We start from the raw sequence: 21,947 nt of genomic DNA, 5'->3' as shown, positions 1-21,947 counted from the left end.
CCCTTCCTTTCCGGATATTCCCAGCATTCTCCTGCCAGCAGCCGGGAACTCTGGGAAATAAGAACAGGAAGCCTGGCTCCTTCGAGAGAGAGGTGTGGGGGGCACTATTATTAATATTATTAACTTATTTTTAACATTGAATGTCTTTGTCTACTTTAAATACATGTTATTTTGTTATTTCAATACTTGAACCCTGTTTGTTCTGCTTCTTTAATAAGTTCTACTAGTTTGTTACTATTTCCTATAAGGAGGTCTCAATACAGGACTAAATCAGGAAAATATTGAAAACATCCTTAGAAGGAGATCTGATTCTCAGAAATGCTAACTTGAATTGTACAGAACAAATGTTTCACATGACTTATTTCCTATTTGTTATACAAGTTGCTTTGAAATAGTTGCAATGTTAAGTGACTCATTTTCTATAGAAATACAAACTAAAAACAAACCTATGAGGATGGAGCTATTGTGAATTCTTGGTGTCTTTTTTGTGTAGGCCTATTTCAGATTTTGTGAAATACATGTCGATCATCTGTAAATAGAGCAATATCGCCCCCTCCTGACTAAAGCCACTCAATGACAAACAAAGTGGAATGTGGCAACGTACATTTCCCAAGTAGGCTACTGTACTCGAGTACAATTTTGAAGTTCTTGTACTTCACTTGAGTATTTTCATTCCTTGTTACTTTATCTTTCTTCTCCATTACTTTTCAGGCAAATATTGTACTTGTAATTATTGTAATTTGTACTACATTTATTTGACAGCTGTAGCCTAATCAACTTTGCAGATCCAAATTATTATTACTTAAATATATTAAACTTATCAATTATGGTGTCTTCATAAGGCTACCAAGAAGTTTATAAAGTATTTGAGATTAGCTCCACCTTTATTAGCAACACATTTGAATAGATATATACATATGAATGCATCAGCATTTAATAGGATACTATAGTTTATATTTTCGTCTCAAATTAGTCATGTTGCATGGCTTTGCAAGTAAAAAAAAAAAGCTAAAGTTATGAGATCAGACAGAGTCACGTGGTTAAAGTTGTTTACCACGTGTTCTGAGTCTGCGCGTCACTTCTAAAAAAAAACCGCAGCCGCCGGGGTGAGTTGGGGCAGCTAGTGCTTGTTGTTTTTATAGCTAACACTGTAACGGTTCCTACACACGGCGGAACCAAACTGCCTGCCGCGGTGCTTCATATTACGCTGTCAACTCAGCTGACTCACCAGAGGGACATTTAGATCAAATACAACTCTGGCAAACAGCTGACAGCAGAGAGCCACACTGTTGGAGCTTCTTCAAAACAGCTAGCATCAGCTAGCGGAGCAAAGCTAGCCTGCTAGTTGCGTAGCAGCAATGGAGTGGCTTGGTAACAGCGCTTTACTTCATGATGAAGAGTCGAGCAGTGACCCAGCTCCAGCAGCCAACGGCTTCAGCGGTGTTCATCCTCACCAGGTAATAACCTCACGCTAGAGGTCGGGTCGTTGTTGACGAAATAACTACCTTATTTGGCATTGTTGAGGTAACCTAACGGTATTAAAAGCATGCTAACTAGCTAAACCTGTTTAGGGATCAGTAAAGTTGGTTCATGCCAACTTGTATTGCTTGACAACAACAACACATGTGCTTGAGTATGTTTTTCTACGTGTATTCAGTGCCTCAGTGTCTACCTTATCTGTCATTGTATTAGCAGCTAGCTAGCATATAGCGTGCAGACAATAACTGTCACCAGGGTCCAGGCTGCATGCCAGAGTGAATGCTGACCTCATGTCCACCCAGTTGCTCTAGCTATATATTAAGCTAGCTATACATTCTTACACATCGAAATAGAAAGCAGATCTCAGGCTGTCCCGATCCTGTCAGGACATACAAACATACTATCAGCTCCAGCGAGAGATCATGTATGTGAGATGGGGAGATTAAGAGGCCACATCATCACATGAAGCAGCAGCTCTCCTTCTTAATTTAATCCCACAGGTCCTCGACATTATCAGACATTGACAGCTGTGTGTTCTGCTGTCTGTTGTTGACTATAATAGGATTTAGATGTTTTGGGAGCCATGATCAAAATGGAAAGTATGTTATTTTTAGCCCTGTCGCCCCACCCTGTACCAAACACAGCATGGTTGTGGTTGAAAGGTCTTGAACCAATGGATTGCATTTCTTTTGGGATTGAGTGTGAGCGAAGAGCCTAACTATGGAAAAAGTGTAATTGGACTATTTAGAAAACTTGGGGAGGAAGAGTATCATGAGGATGTTGTTTTACCACAGGATTATTAAATAAGCAGAACCTATACAAGTAAAAGTGTGTATTCATTTACTTTAGATTTGCAGCCTTTCCTCTATTCTTGTCAAACATTTGAATGTATTTTGTGTGTGCATTGAATGCATTATGTTGTAGCAGAATAAAGGAACGCACTGAGGTCACAATTCTATGTGTTTATTTATTGCAAGCAATATCATTTTTGGATATTCAACAATGTCATCACATAGTATCCTCATATCATACAGCCCTTACTTTGAAGCACATTACAGTTGCAAGAAAAAGTATGTGAACCCTTTGGAATTACCTGGATTTCTGCATAAATTGGTCATAAAATGTGTTCTGATCTTCATCTAAGTCACAACAATAGACAAACACAGTCTGCTTAAACTAATACCACACAAACAATTATATGTTTTCATGTTTTTATTGAACACACCATGTAAACATTCACAGTGCAGGGTGGAAAAAGTGAGCTCCTAGGCTAAAGACTTCTTCAAGAGCTGATTGGAGAGATTGGAGGTGTTGGTTAAAGCTGCCCTGCCCTATAAAAAATACACACCAGTTTTGAATTTGCTATTCTTAAGAAGCATTGCCAGATGTGAACCATGCCTCGCACAAAAGAGCTCTCAGAAGACCTACCATTAAGAATTGTTGACTTGCATAAAGCTGGAAAGGGTTACAAAAGTATCTCTGAAAGCCTTGATGTTCATCAGTCCACGGTAAGACACATTGTCTATAAATGGAGACAGTTCAGCACTGTTGCTACTCTCCCTAGGAGTGGCCGTCCTGTAAAGATGACTGCAAGAGCACAGCGCAGAATGCTCAATGAGGTGAAGAAGAATCCTAGAGTGTCAGCGAGAGACTTAAAGAAATCTCTGGCACATGCTAACATCTCTGTTGACGAATCTACGATACGTAAAACACTGAACAAGAATGGAGTTCATGGGAGGACACCACGGAGGAAGCCACTGCTGTCCAGAAAAAACATTGCTGCACGTTTGAAGTTTGCAAAAGAGCACCTGGATGTTCCACAGCACTACTGGCAACATATTCTGTGGACAGATGAAACCAAAGTTGAGTTGTTTGGAAGGAACACACAACGCTATGGGTGGAGAATCCAAAGGGTTCACATACTTTTTCTTGCAACTGTAAGTCCATGCCTGTCGTATTAGATATGCTATTTAAATAAACTTGGTTTAGTGGTACAAAGCACACCTTGTATGTGATGAGGATTAACTGTCAATTTGACTCAACTCTCTGACAGTATTGCCTTTCTCTTAGTCCTAATATCAGTTTCATCTGTTCTCCTCCCATCAGTCACCGTTGTCGCACCGCTGTGATTGTGCCATGGCGTCGCTGTGTCAGGGCCGCTGTGTGAAAGCCTCCATCGTGTCCAGCTGGAGACTGGCTGAGGCCCAGGATCAGCTCTGCTCCCTGGGCGTCCACAGCTCGGAGTCCCTGGAGCAGGAGCGTGCTCGGACAATGGCCTCCCCCACCGAACTCACGCACACTGAGGAGCAGTGGCGCCGCAAGGAGAGCATGCTGGGAGGTCAGGAGCCCAGCCGCAGTCCTGTGCTCGGAGCTGCCAGTAGTTGGGACGTTTTTGATAAGGTAAACTATCCGTTTTGTGTGTGTTTGTTCCACAATTTAAGTGAGCTCTCATGACGCATAGAGATGACATAAGTATTTAAAGAGAGCAATTATATTGTGTTACATGTTCTTATTCAACTGTATACTTACTGTCTAACCATTTTCTTTATAATATCAACAGTTAGTCATTGTCTTTTCTGTCTTCCAGAGTATTATCAATGTTCAACATCTCCCTGAAGATATGGATCAGGAAAAGTGCAAGACGTTTCTTCAAAAGTTTGACCAAGAGCTCCGGCATTTTGGTAAATGAGACTTCAAATATAAAGTTTCTTTCATGAATTGTCTTGCCCTCATACTTGTTGGGACTTTTAGTTGAATAAAATGTGTTGAAGGCAACGTCTGTTATGACTAAACTCAACTAAGTACAAGATGAGGTGGATAGATTTGAGTGCACATTTTACATGTAGAATTTGGGTTACGTTTGCTCATGACAGAATGGGTTGCATGTTCTTTGACAGCCACAGGCAACTGGGTGAGGACTTAAAAATTGGGTCAGCTTTTTGTTTTGATGTAATCATCCCATATGTACTATGGCCTTTTTAAAGATTTGCATGCACCTGATTTGTGTTTAACGGTAAACCTTTTTTGTTTCCAGCCAACATGAACTGTTATGCTTTTTATCTTTGTGTCAGGTATGTTACACAGATGGGATGACAGTCAACGATTCCTTGCAGAGATGCCTCAGATCATCTGTGAGGAGACGGCAAACTACTTAATTCTGTGGTGCATGAGACTACAGCAAGAAGGGGTAATGCACTGAAAACACCCGGTTGTTGTTATTTATAAAAACATAACCTGTAATATGTGTAGTCAAAGCCTGATCCAGTGGAATACTCCAAACACGTTTTAAACATAGAACCACTGCCTGAGCATGTTCACTGACATCTTGAAAACACAGTTGTGGAGTCATTTTAGATTAGAATGCATCTGGCCATTTTCATGAGTGTAATCAAAGTGTTTCACTTGTCAAAGTAGTACAATAAATCCAGAAATGACTTAATGCATATGTTTTTGAACATGACATCAAAATGGTGTTTTGTCCTGCAGAAAGAAGCCCTGATGGAGCAGGTGGCACACCAAGCTGTCGTCATGCGCTTCATCCTGGAGATGGCCTCGACCTCTCAGCAGGATCCAAGAGGCTGCTTCAGACACTTCTTCCACAAAGCCAAAGTAAGACCAAACATGACCTGAGATGAATCTCCTCCATCCCCAAAACTGTCCTCTCCTGGGTTAAAAAGGCATGTAGGCTACTGCCAAAATGGCCCCCTTCATCATAGCTAGAAACTGTAAGAAAATTAAAAAGATTATTATTTACTTTGCTTGAAGTTATTTTACATGTAGCTTTAAAAAATATATATTTTAAAACTGCATTTGCACTCGCCACATCCTGTGAAAAACATTACATTTTGTGCTCGTCGAGCCAACCAATGATTGACCCAGCTGAGAACAACGCGTGACAAAAACTTAGTAAACTTCAACTGAACTGCCGACTGTTTACAAAGCGCAGAGAGGAGAAGAGGAGTTTGTATAAATGTAAATGGTTTAATATGCAAAGCCCCCATTTGGACTCCAATATGGGTAAACTTTCAGGACATTTCGTTTGCCTTTTTCCCAATTTTTTATTTCGTTATAATGCACAATACATGTTTAAGTTCTCCTTTGCTCCAGCCATGTCTCCATAGGGGTGCAGGAATTATATATTACAGTTAAAAAGCAAGGGCATGGTGATTTAAAATGAGATGGGTGCGAAACACTCCGTGACACTACTTGTGGTTAAAAAGTTTGAATACTGTGTGTGAAAGTTTGATTAAAGCTATGCATGTTTTCTAATATTGTCGCTTGGTTGTTCCGTAGGAAGGACAAGACGTCTACTTAGAAGTCTTCCATTCAGAGCTTGAGGCCTTCAAACAGAGAGTGAGAGAATCCGCACTCGGGTCCAGATGTGACGCACTCCATAATGTAGAACCACAACAAAGTGACACAAACTGCAGAGTTAAACCCAAAGAAGCCCTGGACTCGTTTCCTATAGTAAGTTATTTTCCTCTTCACAGGCTGCAGTTCCTCTACTCAGCTGGCAGATGGCGCCACTGAGTTACTGAATGTTAGTGCTCTGATAAATGGAGAACTCATAAGGCTTTAGTTGGATGCTGGATTTTAGAGCATCAGCTCTCGTATTCTATTTTTCAGCGGTATAATTCCCACAAAATATGCAAATAACAATTTTCACATACAGTAAATTGTAAAAGTGCACCAGGGAAAATGCATGGGAAGTCAGAAAACCTGGAGTAAAACACAAGTAAGCACTCCAGCAGCTGCCCAAAGATGGAGTTCATTATGTGTCTCTTTAAAATCCTAACATCTGCCACACAGAAACTTTGATAATGGAGCAGTAGTGCGAAAGGGAATAGTCAATATATTTCTCTTATGTGTTGCATCAGTGTGTCACCCTTAAGCAATTATTGTAACTTGTTACAAGAAAGAAAATCAAGTCAAAAGTTCCATTCTAACGTATGGGCCGGTTTTTTCAGGGGTTTGCTTTGCAAGGCTGTTGAAATAAACAGACGCAGTATACAAATGGCGATGGAGAGAGCCTTGGGTGATTAACATCTGTGATAAAGAAAGAAATGATTATATTATATTTAGGGCTGTCAAGTTAACACGTTAATAACGCGTTAACGCAATTTTTTTTTTAACGCCACTAATTATTTTAACGCGATTAACGCATGTGTATTTTTTTCCTCGGCTGGCCCGTAGTTTCAGAGCGCATCGAGTTTAAAATACCATCTACAAGCTGATGCTGACAGCCCCGCTCCTGCCGCCCGCTTGTGGCAGACCACACTTCCACGCTCACCGGCAGGCACCGACTGGCCATCGGGAGGACCGGGAGGGTGTGTGTATGTGTGGCCCGAGCGAGAGAGAGAGAGACCTTACATGTATTGTTGTTGTTAGCATCTGTTAGTATGCGCTAACGGATATAAGGAGCTGTTTAAATGAAAACAGAGGAGCGACATTTCGCCGACAACTGCGCCGAGCACTTGACTTTATGCAGGAAGCCAGACAGTGGGACATTGGAGGAGAAGTCAGCACACTCAGCACGGAGAGTGCGCGTAACATGATTGCAGCGTCTAGGCAGCTCCCGTTCGAGCATGCACATAGCTCCACCGAACACACACACACACACACACACACACACACACACACACACACACACACACACACACACACACACACACACACACACTGTATTGTATTATTGTATGAGAGGTTCCAGGTTGAATTGAGGCGAATATTTGTAATGTTCAGAGGTTGTTGTTTAATATTCATGAGAATATTTGTCATTGTTCAAATGATAATAAACATTTGCATAAAGCATATTTGTCCACTCATATGTTGATAAGAGTATTAAAAACTTGAAAAATATTCCTCTAAGGTACATTTAGAACAGATCAAAAATGTGCGATTAATCGCGATTAACTATGGACAATCATGTGATTAATCGCGATTAAATATTTTAATCGACTGACAGCCCTAATTATATTATGTATTACTTGGTTATAAAAATGAATTCATGTTTAATAGATAGTAGCCTCACCATCAGTGTTCCATCTAATCATCGTATCAGCAGCGTAGCTATCACAGTAAATCCCCACTCAGACGTTATTATTGTCCTACGTCAGTGGTGCATTAGCTCCAATGTGAGCACATAATCCCTCTGGACAGAGATCTGAGGTATTCAGAATAAATAATTCCCAAATAGCATATTCCACATGCTGGCTACTTAACCTGTATCTTTATAGTTTGTAAGCCTTTAGTTGGCGAGAGAGAAAGAGGCCTCCTCCCCTCCGTGGGCCTCACAGCTTGATAGGCTGCCAAAACTTCTTCTCTGGGAAAAAATGAAAACACTTCCTCCCCCCCTTCTCCCACACAGGGACGATGGCTACCCAGGAATGTGATCGAGCCTGTTGAAAGTGAAGCTCATGTTTGTGCGTTTTAGTTCATGGTTGAAATCTCTACTGAACATTTGTGAATTCATGATCATCTAAGCTTAAACTCAGATTAGGGCATGAAATGTTAAAGAGGCAGAGTGCGGTTACATAACCATTATAATCCTCTAACTAGGCAACAGGGGTCTCTCCATCCGTCTTTCTCCAGCCACATTCAGACTGATTTTGTGCATGACAATCCTGTAAAGACGCAGTGAAGGATAAAGCTACACTGTGGAGCTTTACTTATGTATAACCTGCCTTCTCCTGAGCTCCCTGTATTGATAAAGTAACCTGTGAATGTTTTTTGATATGAAATGGACTCTCCCCCCCTCCTCTAGGTGTCTGAGTATCCCAAGAAGCGTTACATAGAGGACGGACTGTGGACAAGCACAGGGAGGTGGACAAAGGACGACGCTGCAGAAACGGACGATATGCGCATGATGGAGACCTCCTAGGCTCCTGCTTCTCCTCCATCTCCACCGCCTCCCCATTTAGGAGTTTTGAAGTCCTCTATACCCAGCAGAGCAGGAATAAAAGGAGACTTGATCGGTCTTTCACACCGCAGGAAACAATGGTTTGCCCATAAGAAACATTCCTCTGTGTTGTCCATACTGTGGAGTTCCTGCAGTGTCTCATGACGGCTAAAAGCACGCGTTGCAACATAATCCTGTTGGTGCAGATGGATTTCTGATATCCTTTAAGCTGGTTGCATTTTTAATTTCTCCTGGAGAAAAAGGGGAAACCTTACATGGTAGGAAAAAACAACAACAATTGATCATTTAAACCAGGCAATACAAAGAATACTAAACCACTTATTTGGGCAGTTAGGAACCAAATCCAATGCCTGAAGTAGGACTCAGGTTAGTGGACTTGAAAGGAATATTGTAAACGCTGCTTAAATGAATCGTGGACAGCATGACTGACAGATGCTGGCTTTTTCTGAAGATTTTCATTTAATAGAAACAACTGATCATGTAGCACCATACTGTAGCTACTGTAAAACACACAAGTCAGTTGTCAAACAGTCTGGATCATGAGAAAGTTCACCTGTGGTGTTTCGCCTGGAATGGAAAACAAATATCCTTCCGGGTAAATGTACATGTTTTCTCAATCTAATGTCAGTCGGCGTAACTTTTTATATTCGGTGAAACATGCTTGTGTTTGAATGGCGTGATGTTTGAATCGGTAACAAATACAGAGTGCACAAGCGCTCCAGTTGGGCTAACCTGGGTTTGTGTTTTCTCCAGCAACTTGTTTGGCTATAAGGAACTTGCGGTATAAGAGTAAATGGTTTGTTCAACAGGTCAGATTCATCTTGCAGTGTTTGGACTCACAACTGACTTGCATGTATTAAGCAGCACAAAGGTCTCTGGCTCATTAACAGGAGAGGATAAATAATGCAATCTGTTTTGAAGGAGAGGCAGTTAGCTGCAGAGTTGGGAGGAATTAAGATTGTTGGTGCAACATTTACTTTGCTTTTGTCAATCATTATTTTGTCGACAGCTGCCTTTTTGGACTTAAGTGAATCAAGAGTTCAATGATGGTAATCTTTGACCGCTTTGCTGAGTGGCTGGCATGTGACGGTCAGGAATTACAACTTCTCTAAAGATTACACTGGAGGTGGTTTTAATGTTTAAGTTCTTCTGAAAAAACAAGTAGTTATTTTGTTTTCTCGTGAGGCTTAATGTGTCTTGGTAATCAGACCTCCACCAGGACTACATCTTCCATTCACATGCAATTTACTCAATACACGTAATGGCTACAAAGTCCATTGAATCTCAAGTCCACATACAGCAACAGATGTTGATAATAATTGTTTACGTGGCTGACTTCTCTTATTGTCCTCTTCTGTGACATCATAATCCACTCTTTACAACAATAGTCAGTTGCTTATTTATTTAAGCAGCTTAACATAATGCAGCGATGAATAATGAGCTATAGACAATAGTGCATGAGGAGCATTTTCCAACTCAGCATTTATTACTCGACAAAGCACACCGCTTTTGATGCAGAGGCGAGAGTTAGTTTGAGGCGATCTTGGTCTCTAGTGTTAAAAGCTAAGAATATATTCTACTATCACTACTTTTGTTTAGTTTATACTAATATACATATATATGTATTTGACGATTTTAAAATCATAGCCTCAAATTTGACACAGGCAATGGTTTAGCTTACATTTTCTCTACCAGCTTCCCTCAACATCTGGAACATCTGTCAGTCTCCTTTTATACCAATGCTCTGCAGACTGGACTCAGAGGTGTGTTAGTTTTCTTAGAAGTACAACTAAAGAGCTGAAAGCACTTGTGTGTGTGTGTGGTTGGGGGGGGCTTTTTAAGAGCCTTGTGCTGTAAGCAGAAAGGAAGTCTGCGTCTGAATGTGTCCTGCACTTTATATCTGTCTGCCGTTAAAAAAAAGAGTTCGAGGTGGAGTGTGAATAATATTCTTCCTCATACCGTTTGTTTTTGTTGGTTTTTTTGTTGTGTTCCCAGTCATCCTATATATATTTTTTTCATTTTCATCTTACAAGCAGGTTTCAGGTGGGCTTGATTTGTTTGACCTTTTGGAAGACTTGAAGAGAGCTTTTGCCAGATGTATCAGGCAGGTATCAAACTGTCCCCCTTCATAATCATTATTTAAGACAGTCAAAACTAGTGTGAAAATATGCTGACCGACACAATCAGTGACATTTTAGCTGCAGACTGTTGAGTTAAAGGTACCGTAGGATACATTAAAGTACAATTCACGTGATTATGACTTAAAGCTTCTGTGTGATGCAATGTTGCTTCTGCAGTGCCCCTGTCATTTCATTCTTCATTGTTTCACAGATCTGCACATATAAGAAGTATCAAATACTGTAAACATAAACAGAGGTATTGTAAGCAGTGGAACTAAAACCATGTGTTGTTGTGATCCTAAATGTGTTTTGTTTCCTTCCTTTTTTTAGTCACAGTGACTTATCAACTATGCAATATAATTGTATGGCTTAAGCTGTTGTTCTGAACCTGCGGCCACTATCTACGGTGTTTCAACATCCTAAATGATTTAAAGATTATCACAGAATGTGTGAGACTGACAGTATAAGAATGTCTGTCACTAAGCTATAATCTGTAGGACATCTAGTTATACACTTCTCAAGGCTACTGTAAGAATTGGTTTCTCTTGCTGCTGTTAACTCAAATATAAAACTAAGTGCTAAATGTTTGTATTTTGTTGTTGACTGCTACAGTTTTTTGTTAAATCTGATACATTTATTAGATGTTGGTTGAGAGAATCAAGTAGTGAACATTTGATAAATTGTGGACTTCTGTAGCTAGCACTTCATCTGTGCTTGGAGCCGATACTAGCATAAGGCACCCAGAGCCATGTGAAAGTATGTCTTCAGTTGCATTCTGGGTAATGTAGGCACCAATAAAATTAAAAAACCTCTTGTGTGTCAAATTTCATACATGAGTCAGACAGTGTTGAAAAACAGCTGAAGGTGTAGAAGGCTACTTTAACTGTCAGATCATTCTAATTATATCAATGACTGCAGAGGTTATTCAGTACTGGTTTACAATAACACACTACATTCAGTAAACCAGCGTCTGGTTTATTGTGATTCTTAGTGCAACTCATAACACAGTTGTCTACGAAGAGGATGTGCTTTTTAGCATTGTATTCAAGTGTTAAAGAAATACACAGTACAATTCAGGACACATTCACTGCATGAATGAGGCTACAGTACATTTGCAGGGCACATGAGCATTTCTGTGGCTTTTAACATGACATTCTTAACACAGAACTGATGTTATTTCAATTAAGTTGTCAAGACACATTTAATGGCAAATATCAGTATACATTTATAGAATTGGTTGTCATGAGGAATGTCTGGTTAACATGGAATCAATGGGGTGTATTTAAGACTAAAGGTGGTCAAAAGAAGCTGCCACATGATTGTTTTTAATTAAAATAATTAAATATTCCAAATAATAAGTTTGGTTTATACTAGGGCTGCTCGATTATGGCAAAAATCATAATCTCGATTATTTGGGTCAATAATTGATGTCACGATTATTAAAAACGATTATCCATTTACTTTGAAAACATCAATTTATTGGAGAAAATTAAATGTGAACAGTATGTTTTTAACAGTTGATTACCCTGAACTTTAAGTATAATTCAACTGAAAAACCAATACAAAAAAAAAAGTTATTTGAAAAAAAAGTAATAATAATAAATTAAAAAAATAGTTTTATTTCGATTACGTTGTTTTCGTAATCGTTTCAAGCCATAATCGTAATCACAATTAAAATACGATTAATTGAGCAGCCCTAGTTTATACATTATTACAAGCGGAAAGAGGCACTTAAATGCTAAAGTGAATTGACAGTAATTTGTTAAACATAGCACAGTTCCCTTTAGTATTTTCCCACTGCATAAAACATAAGGCAGTTATGCCAGGGCAAAATGCCCATACAATATTGCTTTCAAAGGATTCAAAAAAATGAAATGTCTCTAAAAATATCTTGTGTGTGCCCATTCTTTTCATCAACTAAGAAAAGTATTAATGATTGTATTTAGAAACACTAAAACTTCTTATTTAGGAACAATGATTTTCTAATATCTGTTTCATTAAAGTCTCCTATAAAGGCACATTTCTATATAAAGAGACAATACAATTTTTGAAGTACTTCATGTACACATGTTAGGAGTTCTTTTAAGTCAACAGCATTGTTGAAAAAGTGGAGGCTTTTCCAAGTACATCTGTTGTCTTACTAACACTTCCTGACATACTCTATGAGCTCTTCACTTTGAACATTCAGAATATATTACTGCACAGATAGCTCTTGTTTTACAGAAAGAGGCACCTGATTGGACGATGTGAGTACGGAGTGGTTTCTGCTGGTAAACTTGACCCCTTCTTGTGCTTTCCTGATCAGGCTTTCTTCTATGCGACTTTCTGTTTGAGTTTTTTGTGGAGGAAAGCCTCGACGTGCGGCCAGATCATGTTGGTTTCTGTCCCAGTGAAGGTCTCTAGCACACCGTTACTCCTGGGGGGGTTGGAAAAAACACAGAAAATACAGCCTTAATGTTATATTTTCCCCCTTTTAAGTAAATCTATCCTCTTGTATCCCGAGCCATCTTTTCTGTTCTTCCTTGAGGAAAGGATGAACAGACTCTGGAATACTGTGGTAAAAATAAGTGGGACACAAGCTAAGAACTATTGCCCCTTTCACACCAGCGCCTTTTCAGCTCCGGCTCGGAGCTAGAGCCTGAAAAGCGCCGGGTTTTCCAGTTCACACTGGAGCTGCGGCGGCTCTTAGCTCCGGAATCCGCTTCATTTCCAGCTCCAAAAAATTGTCGGTCCAGAGGCAAGAGCTTTGGAGCTAAGAGGTGACGTCGCTTACGTCTCTCTTACGTCGAGGCGTGCAGGAAACTAAACCCACCTCCCATGGGTCGACTGTTATGCCTGCCTACAAGCAGTAGTGCTTATAAACACACTTTATAAAGTCAGGCAACACTAACCAGGCTTCGTGTGATTCTGTTTATTTGTGCCTTACTTTGACCATTCGTTCACTGTTATCGATCATTGTGGAGAGAGGCAGACGTGTTGTTTTGTATTATTGCAGCTATCGGATTAGAGTAGTCGGTTTAGCTTCGGTTGCTATGCTAACATCACCCGTTTGATACCAGAGACACTTTCATAACAGCGTTGTGATATCAAACAGTGTCAATTCAGACTGACACACATTCACTTAGGCTAAGGGAACTGGGGATATGCATCAGCTGCTTGTGTGAGTCGGACAGTGAATACTTTAGAGCGGCCGCTGCAGTGTGAGCTAACCGGGAGCTAACGGGAGAATAAAGTCCCGTGGAAGAGCAGCACTGCAGCGGTCGGTAAATGCTGCAGAAACACATTAATAAACAATGAACCACGGCACTCTGGAGCAAAGTATAAGGTTGGAGAAGTCGTTATTCAATTTATTCTGGCTTCGTGTGATTACAGGGAAATGGAAACACTTTTCAAACTGCTTTCCATGCGACAATATTACCATTAGGAAATGTATTTATCTAGTCTATTTCCAATGTAAACGATCGAGATACGCGAATTTACTTTTTGAAATACGTGCCTAATGACCATGGGCGCTTCCATTGCTCCGGGACTTTTAGGGTACGGATAGGGTACGGCTTCCTGGGCCAAAGCTCAATAACAAACAACATGGCGTGCAATGCACCAGTAGTTTACATTACAAGAAAACGGTCGTCGTCAGGAGTTTATTGTATTGCCCCAGGCTGCACAAATGGATTTTATACAAAGAAGGAAGAAGTAGATTTCCATAGGCTGCCACTAAAGGATGAGAAGCTGCTCAAAGTCCAGTCTGGATGCCTGGTTCAATACAAAACATTGGATTTGAAGCCAGGATCTGTTCCCACAATATTCGATTTCTCAACGTATGCAGTCGGGAACACCGACCGTCCCAGCACGTCGGCCGCGCAAGACAATGACAGTGTCAACAAACGTGAAGTTCGAGCCACCAAACGAGTTGCTTCAGCTGCCGAGAGAGAGGTAAATATTGCAGCACTACCAGATTACTAGCTCACACATGTTTTTACTGACACAGTGTGACCTTATTAATTAACGCAGCCCCATTGGATATTAACCTATGGATTAACTACATCATCGTTTTTATCGTTGTAATGCCATTGAAGACCAGTTTAGACCAGACAATGAGGAAGGTAAGCCGTTAGCCTGGCGTATGTTAGTACCTAGCGCCACTTGTTTTGATGTACGTTTTTGTGGATAACTTCGCGAGTTTGTATCTTCCAGTGTTGAGGTGGGCACCGTTAGATTCTGTGTCTCCTTGCGATCATAAACGATGTGTTGGATGTGCGGCTAGTTTAAGTAATAAGGGAGCTATCGGTGCAGTAATAGGTTAGCATTTTCGCTCGGGGCTAATTCAGAGGCTCACTGTTAGCATTGTGTTTTTTTAATTTTTTTATTCCGGATCGTATGCCACTCTATTCGACCGAATCGGTTCATAAGCATAGGCCATGGGATGCCTGGTAACTGTAGATGCTTCCACATCAATGTCATCTCCCGACGAATAGTCAAATTCATCGTTCAAAACGTCGATCTCATTGCAAAATTCCTCCATCGCTGCCATATCTGCTACGTTGTGTTGACTTTCGGTGGAGCGAAAATACAGCCAGTGACGTCACCATTTGGGACTCCCCTAATGGCGGCGGCCTGGTCCCGGAATTCCCCACCCGGCTGGCGGATAATTAATTTTCTTTTGGCGAGTAATATCATATACAATAAATATTACGATCAATATCCATTGTAAAATGAATAAACTACCGGAATATTATAACTGTAATTGGTGTTTCCTTTCCCCTTTAAAAGCAACACGATCATCGACCCGACGCTGTTGTTGTTGTTGTGAGCTTCCGTTGGGGAGCAAATCAGCGATGTAAACGGTGACGTCATGACGCAGCAAGGGCAGCTCTGGGGCGCCAGTGGGCGGTGTGCACAGAGCGGGAGCTGAAAAGGGAAACCGGAGCTGAATCAGAAAAGCTCCCGCTCGGAGCTAGAAACTGAAAAGCGCTGGTGTGAAAGCCGCATATGTGAGGTTTGAGGGAACAGAGAAACATGTTTTCCTGCCTAATTAGTCCAGAAATTGAAATCATGATGTGCATACAAACTGGATCCACAGCCTCATTTCTCTAGTGTTTGTACTTTTGCATGAGTTTTCCTAATTCTTTGGGTAAATATTTGTGAATTTCAATAACAAAAGCACTTTGTTAGACACTAAGCCTGTCCCCTTGGAATGTGGTTCTTAAGCGATTGTTAGGCATGTCTCCAGCAGTGAGGAATATGCAGAAAGAGGCCCACGGTCAAAGTTCATCAACATTTGGGTGTAGCCCTTTATATATGGAGTCTATGGGTGTAGCTTTATCTTATATTAATGGGGCTAACACTTGGTGTGAGGTTAACGCTGTAATGCAGTCAAACATGTGCCTGTGTTACTTCTTTAGGTTATTTGTGTAAGGCTGCAGGGTAAGTTGTTAGTATATGCAAAGTCTGAATGTATTTGAGACATATGAAACAGGGTGGCAGTGATTTATGTGCACTACCTGTAGTACTCTAAGACGGGCTCTGTCTGGTTTTCATAGGCCTTCAGTCTCAGTGTGACCGTATCAGGTGTGTCATCGTCCCTCTGGACCAGAGGCTCTCCTGTCTCATCATCCAAACCCTGAACAAAACACAAACACAGGTTGTTGCTGACTTAAATGGTGAGAAAATGTGGTGAGAAACCGATGAGACAGGTAGAATATTGTAGTGTCCATTTACTGCAGGATACAGACACAGCAAAGGGACTAGAATGTAAACACTTCTTAAGAAACACAGATGTTGGCTTTTAAACCAGCTGACCAAGAAAAGAGACCAGGCTGAAAATAGGAAAAGCTGAATAACGATAAAAGGCATTTGGTGTCTAAGCTATGTGTTGCCACTGTTAGCATGTAGAGTTTAAACATTAGCCAGAATAGCAGAAACAGTTGGGGGATGTATGCCAGTATTTTATCCTTTATAAACACATTTTGTCCGGAACCACAGGTCTGTTTCAGCGGGAAAAGCACAGGTGCTGCTAATAAGATGAACGATGGCTCTGCTTTATTCAAGTGTCCCAATGACTCATGATAGTTAGCTTGCATGCACAATACCAGGACCCTGATACTGGAGCAGATACATGGATCGTCATTAATTGTATTATTTATGACGTGTTAAAGGTTGTGAAAGGGGTTTAAATCTCCCTTAGCATGAACATTTCCACTTACCATGAAATAAAGTAGAATTTCTGACATTAACAGGCTAGCAAACTGATTTTCAGTAGTTAACGTTTGCCATTTTTATCTGCCAGCTTAGATTAGCACGCTCACATTTCCTCACTAAACACAAAGTACAGTTGAGACTGATTGTAATGTCATTAGGTTTTGAGGTATAACTTGTTGCATGAATGAGTCCTTAAAGCTGGAAATGAGTTAGCATTTATGTTAACTTACGGATTTTGCGACTCCAATAGCTAACCAGCAGAACAAAAACAAACTGCCTTTTTAAGAAAGAATGAAAAGTCTAGGTCTATGTGTTGAATTGTTTTGACATTATCTCAAGGCAGTGCAAAAGAAACGCACAAAAGAAACGGTCAAAGTTTTGGTCTGAGACATACCCCCTTGAGTGTTTCAGTATGTTGTTTTGCAAAGACAGTTCCAGGAATATGACAGTGCCTTTAGTTTACCCAGAGAGCTTGCAGTCTCTAAAGAGCACTTCTGGGTTGTGAGGGAACAGAAGGGAATGTACTGACCCAAAAAATCTGCATGAAATTAATGATTCACGTTTGCAACACCTAAATTATGCCTCAAATAGTTTAAGCTGTTAAAGGCAGGGGCTTAAAGAACTAAAGAAAGACAAACAAATTGGCATTGACTTTATAGGTTAAGTGTCACCTTGTATGTTTCTGATATAGTGTTTTCTCTCAAAACAGGGATTTGAAGAAAAACCAAAGCCAATGATTAACTGTAGCTGTCTTTCTCCTCCAGACTGCAGGACATTTAGCAGGAACGTGCTAAAAATCAGAGCCACAGAGAGAACACATAAACAGGTGCCCAAACCCAACTTTGTTAATTTGATCCGTGCATATATGGAAACATACTGACAAGATCTGAAAACGGGATATGTGAGAGGTGAGAGAAGATGTATTTACAGGGACTTTAGGCGGGTTGAAATCCACGTTGTAGACTCTGCCGGTGGGAAGGTGAGTCCAGCGTGAAGTGAGCCTCTGTTTGATGGTCTGGAAAGGTACATTGAGGTTGATGACTGTATCCACACTGTGTGCGTCATCCAGAGCTTCGGCCTGGGGTACTGTACGAGGGAAACCTGGTCAAGAAGCAGACAGACAAAAGTTGAGTGAAGTAAGGGTAAGATCAATTGGTACCACTTTACAATAAGACTACCCTTATAAAGGGTTTACAAATAGTTTGTATTTCATGTATTAATTAGGTTGTGAACACTTTATAAATCATTAATAAGCTTTTATAAGACATGAGATAAACAGGACAACTGTGATCGGTTGCTTGCCAAATAGTGAGCCCTTGTTATAAATGGTAGTAACTCATTAATAAATGGGTATGTGTTTTATACTTTACAAGGCTCCCTTTTGGCAGTTATAAATGTTAGTAACTCGTAAATAAATGGTCATAAAGAGATGCCAAGAAACATCAAGATGGATGGGGGGAGGATCAACTCAGTGAACAACAGATACCAAGGATGCTGGCTGATGAAGAAGACAAAGTAAGCTAGGTAGCCAATATAAGGCTTAGCAGTACAGTTAAATGTGGGCTCACTATTTGGCAAGATGACTAAGCCTTATATTGGCTACCTAGCCTACTTCATCTTCTTCATCAGCCAGCATCGTTGTATCTGTTGCTCAGAGTTAATTCTCACTAAGTAGCCAATATAAGGCTTAGTCATCTTGCCAAATAGTGAGCCTGTGTTGATGTATGAAAACTATGTTAGAACTGGTTTATAAATGGTTCTTAATGATTAATAAAGTGTTTACAACCTAATTAATAACCTAATTATAGACCCTTTATAAGGGTAGTCTTATTGTAAAGTGGTACCGATACATTATACCAACATTTGATTTTAACAGTAAAGGACAAAAAAGTCAAAGGAAATCTATGATAGGAATTTAACGCTTTCATTATCTCACAATTCTATAACAAACAATGCTGACAATATGATATTACTAGAAATCGATTCCCAGCAGAAATAATGCTCGTACCATCGAGCAGCCAGCTGCTGTGGTCCATCGCTCTCAGGTCACGCAAGATGAGACGTGACATGACGTCATCAGGTACCAGCTGACCTTGATCAATACAGCACTTCATCAACAGACCCAGCTCTGACATACAAACAGAACAACAGAGAGAGGATGCTGTTCATTACATAACTCAGTCTTTTTCACAACAGCATTTTTTTATCTTGACTTTTCAAATGCTGCTCAAACCATGACAAAATTATCTGTACCTATTTGTCTAAAGCATCTATTGCTATTAAATTACTCCAGCAAAATAACAATATTGTGACTTAGCTGCTTCAACCCTTGATTATAATGGTCTCTTAAGTTGTTAAAAAAGTACCAACATTTGTGTAAACATGAGGTCTTCCTGAATTACAAAGAAATTCATGCACAAAACACCGACAGTATCTTATATCCATGTGATGTATCAGTGCAGTTCATTCATAGTTGTTATAGTGTGTGTTGCAAACTGCACATACAATCAAGCTGAACAAGCAAAAACATGTCTGGGTAAAGTTACTTAATGGAACATTTGACAGGAGAATCTGGGTTTAGGCGGTCAGGGCATGACAGTTTCTTTTTTCCCCTTTCACTTCCACTTTAATTGATATGAGTCCAGCTGGAAAAAAAGGAACTTCCTGACAAGTCTTGAAGAAATTAGCTGAATGTGCTCACAGACTGCTCTGGTGTAACCATAGTGTGTAGCCATAAAGCTAAATGGTAAACAAAAATAGACTTTCAAATACATACAGCAATATCTAAAATATTAAACAGATATACATTATTTAGGTACTGAAGGATGAATTTAAAATGGCACACTATATGTTTTGGGCAAGCAAGCTGAACCCAAAACATGGTTTTACCATAGCAAATTATACGTGCATGATAAGCAGTTTAGCAAGGAACATAGTCAAGTATAAGTGACAACCAAAAGAAGGATTTTGTGAGGTAAATGCATTGGTCTCTGTAAACCATATTGTTTGCAATTCTCACACCAAAATCAGCCATTTCACATGTTCAGTCTGACAAAAGTGAGTGTTTAGGAAGTTGAAGGTCACTAGTTAAGATCCAAGGACTGATTGGGAGAGATTTGAGCTGGGAAAGTTAATGAGAAGAACTGTTTAAATGCCAGCTGCTGCAGTGAAGCTGCAAAGATGCTAACAACAAAGGGATTTAGTTCAACTGATGAGCTTTAAAATGCCTGCTTTACCGTGAAACAACATGCATGTATGTTAATGTTTGCCCTTGCATTGCTGAAGGTTCATATTCCGTATAACAAAGCTCTTTGTCTGTACTGCTCGTCTAAAGGGACAAAGGTGCAGCCTTATCTTTACACCCTCTTTATCTGAATCCACAGTATATATTCAAGCCCACAAAAAGATAGGACATCTTACTGGTGTAGGAGTGGCTCCTTTATCACAGCAGACCAGAAACAACCCAAAGTGAGGGAATGTCTTGCTTCATGTCATGGTCTAGTTTGTGTTTAAATATACGTTTTGGGCATGAAATACATTGTGTAGGTGGTGGTTTCAAAGAGTGAATTCTCAATAAAAAACGGTTATAAAAACAGATATAATTGTGTGTCTTTTTGTGTAACAACAAGTATCATTACACCTCAAATAATCTAAAGATGCAGTCTCATGACTTTATTATTTATAGAGAACTTTTTTAAATCCACAAAGTGCTTCATGTAGCATAGTAAGACAGACAAGTCATACATCAAAGTGTAAATATACGAACAAATGTGGTTTATAAAATCTAGAAAAAAGAAACCTTATGTGTCTAGAAACCATTCTTACATAAATAAAGGACACATACTGCCTTGGTGTATGTTTGAGTTAGGTCATCGCTATCTTACCGCTTTTGTTGCTGATGTTGGATCTCAAAATGTCCCCACTGGAAATGTGGCTTAGCCCAAAAGTTTTGGTAATGCGTGCAGACACGGTTCCTTTCCCCGACCCCGGAGGTCCCATAATAACAGCACGAAAAATCCTTTGGAGAACCATCTCTGCACGATATACTGAGTTTTGAGAAGAAAAACACTCTCTGGATGCACAGCAGGTATAACCTACTTTCGTAAAATCGTGCGCAACAGGGAGTGGGCGCGTCTTTTGCACCCAGTCTCTCACTGGACCTTGACTTGTATGTCCCCTCAGAAACACACATGCAGGAGGAGGAAGAAGATGAGGAAGAAGAGGAGCCCAGTTCAGTGGCGGCGGGGGCAGACGAGGATCCTCTCCCCTGACGAGTCGACGCACAACGAGCCAAATAAGCTTCTGTCTTCGGATAGTTGGCACATTTCCTCGTCCGTGTCACAGCTTGCGGTTCACCGGAGAGGATTTTTTTCTGTATTACACGGTTATCTAATTATCAATAAAGGGGGATAAAGCTTTTTGGCCAGGTTGCGGGGAGTAATCCCTTCCGATCCTCGATCCCCCCAGCGTACAGACCTACAGATGGCAGGCAGGCACTTTTAAAACCGTTTGCAGGCATTAACGATGTAACATTCTAATACCTCGCTGAAATGACTGTTCTGAATAACATCATCAGAGTTAAGGAAACCATGTGGGGTAGGCCTACATGTAAACATTGTGTTAGTATGTATTACAATCAAGTTGCAATTCACTGTTGCTTCCTTAGATGCCAACAGCCCTACTAAATAGAGATAAAAGAGACAATCCTTACCAATATTGTTGGTGATCCATTTGTTTACATGTTGATCACATTTTGTGCCTAGGCGAAAAAATTGCTATCAAGCCACTCCTACGGTGTTTTCAAAGAAAGGTTATGGCACTGTCTGGTGGTCAAACTCGGCGATGCACCCACACAAGTCTTATTTCAGAGGCAATTAATCACCTTCTATGCTGAGATCACTCACTCACTCACTCACTCACTCACTCACTCACTCACTCACTCACTCACTCACTCACTCACTCACACACACAAAAGCATGCAAAGGGGGATAGTTTTGAGTATAGGCCTTTTTAGAAAGTAGAACAGAGTTTAAAACTTAGACAACATTTTGCAGAATCAAATATTGTTTAATCACATTAGAGAAACCCTAGCCATGGATAGACATGTAAGGTCAAATGCAGAGGGGATGTTGGTTATTAGAATGGATTATGTTCTTCCATTGATTAAATCCTTTTTTGAAAGGATGACAGTGGAGCAGCAAGAATTCTGAATGAAGCCTCAAATGAAAACA

The 21,947-nt window shown here is 40.3% G+C and overlaps 2 protein-coding genes across 4 annotated transcripts; one reads left to right on the top strand and one right to left on the bottom strand.

The window, feature by feature from the left end:
- The first annotated feature begins 1,070 nt into the window (after positions 1-1,070).
- On the top strand, positions 1,071-11,329 carry cdc37l1 (cell division cycle 37-like 1). 2 transcript variants are annotated; one of them, XM_071204982.1, is made up of 7 exons: positions 1,071-1,457; positions 3,586-3,879; positions 4,067-4,160; positions 4,551-4,666; positions 4,966-5,088; positions 5,773-5,946; positions 6,673-7,292. In XM_071204982.1, exons 1-7 carry the CDS (start codon positions 1,359-1,361, stop codon positions 6,865-6,867), a joined length of 1,095 nt encoding a protein of 364 aa, XP_071061083.1. In that variant the 5' UTR covers positions 1,071-1,358; the 3' UTR covers positions 6,868-7,292. The 2 variants fall into 2 exon arrangements, with proteins under 2 accessions (XP_071061083.1, XP_033951383.1); XM_034095492.2 differs by lacking the exon at positions 6,673-7,292 and adding an exon at positions 8,243-11,329 and having other exon boundaries at positions 1,074-1,457.
- A 143-nt stretch (positions 11,330-11,472) lies between these two features.
- Positions 11,473-21,512, bottom strand: ak3 (adenylate kinase 3). 2 transcript variants are annotated; one of them, XM_034095493.2, is made up of 6 exons: positions 21,428-21,512; positions 20,601-21,192; positions 18,725-18,844; positions 17,645-17,817; positions 16,020-16,138; positions 11,473-12,934 (listed from the first exon to the last, which is right to left on the bottom strand). In XM_034095493.2, exons 2-6 carry the CDS (start codon positions 20,746-20,748, stop codon positions 12,832-12,834), a joined length of 663 nt encoding a protein of 220 aa, XP_033951384.1. In that variant the 5' UTR covers positions 20,749-21,192; positions 21,428-21,512; the 3' UTR covers positions 11,473-12,831. The 2 variants fall into 2 exon arrangements, with proteins under 2 accessions (XP_033951384.1, XP_033951385.1); XM_034095494.2 differs by lacking the exon at positions 21,428-21,512 and having other exon boundaries at positions 20,601-21,235.
- Positions 21,513-21,947: the final 435 nt, after the last annotated feature.

This window comes from Pseudochaenichthys georgianus, chromosome 12 (genome assembly GCF_902827115.2).
Source record: "Pseudochaenichthys georgianus chromosome 12, fPseGeo1.2, whole genome shotgun sequence".
Classification (NCBI taxonomy): domain Eukaryota; kingdom Metazoa; phylum Chordata; class Actinopteri; order Perciformes; family Channichthyidae; genus Pseudochaenichthys; species Pseudochaenichthys georgianus.
This window is presented reverse-complemented; position numbering and strand designations above follow the sequence as displayed.

Bases quoted from the DNA above. Each gene is read 5' to 3' on its own strand.
- cdc37l1 (XM_071204982.1), top strand. From the start codon at position 1,359: ATGGAGTGGCTTGGTAACAGCGCTTTACTTCATGATGAAGAGTCGAGC. The intron at 4,667-4,965 runs GTAATGCACTGA...TTTGTCCTGCAG, and splicing joins TGAGACTACAGCAAGAAGGG to AAAGAAGCCCTGATGGAGCA. The intron at 5,947-6,672 runs GTAAGTTATTTT...GCTGGCCCGTAG, and splicing joins CCCTGGACTCGTTTCCTATA to TTTCAGAGCGCATCGAGTTT.
- ak3 (XM_034095493.2), bottom strand. From the start codon at position 20,748: ATGGTTCTCCAAAGGATTTTTCGTGCTGTTATTATGGGACCTCCGGGG. The intron at 18,845-20,600 runs GTAAGATAGCGA...TTTGTATGTCAG, and splicing joins CAACATCAGCAACAAAAGCG to AGCTGGGTCTGTTGATGAAG. The intron at 12,935-16,019 runs GTAGTGCACATA...CAACCCCCCCAG, and splicing joins CCCGTCTTAGAGTACTACAG to GAGTAACGGTGTGCTAGAGA.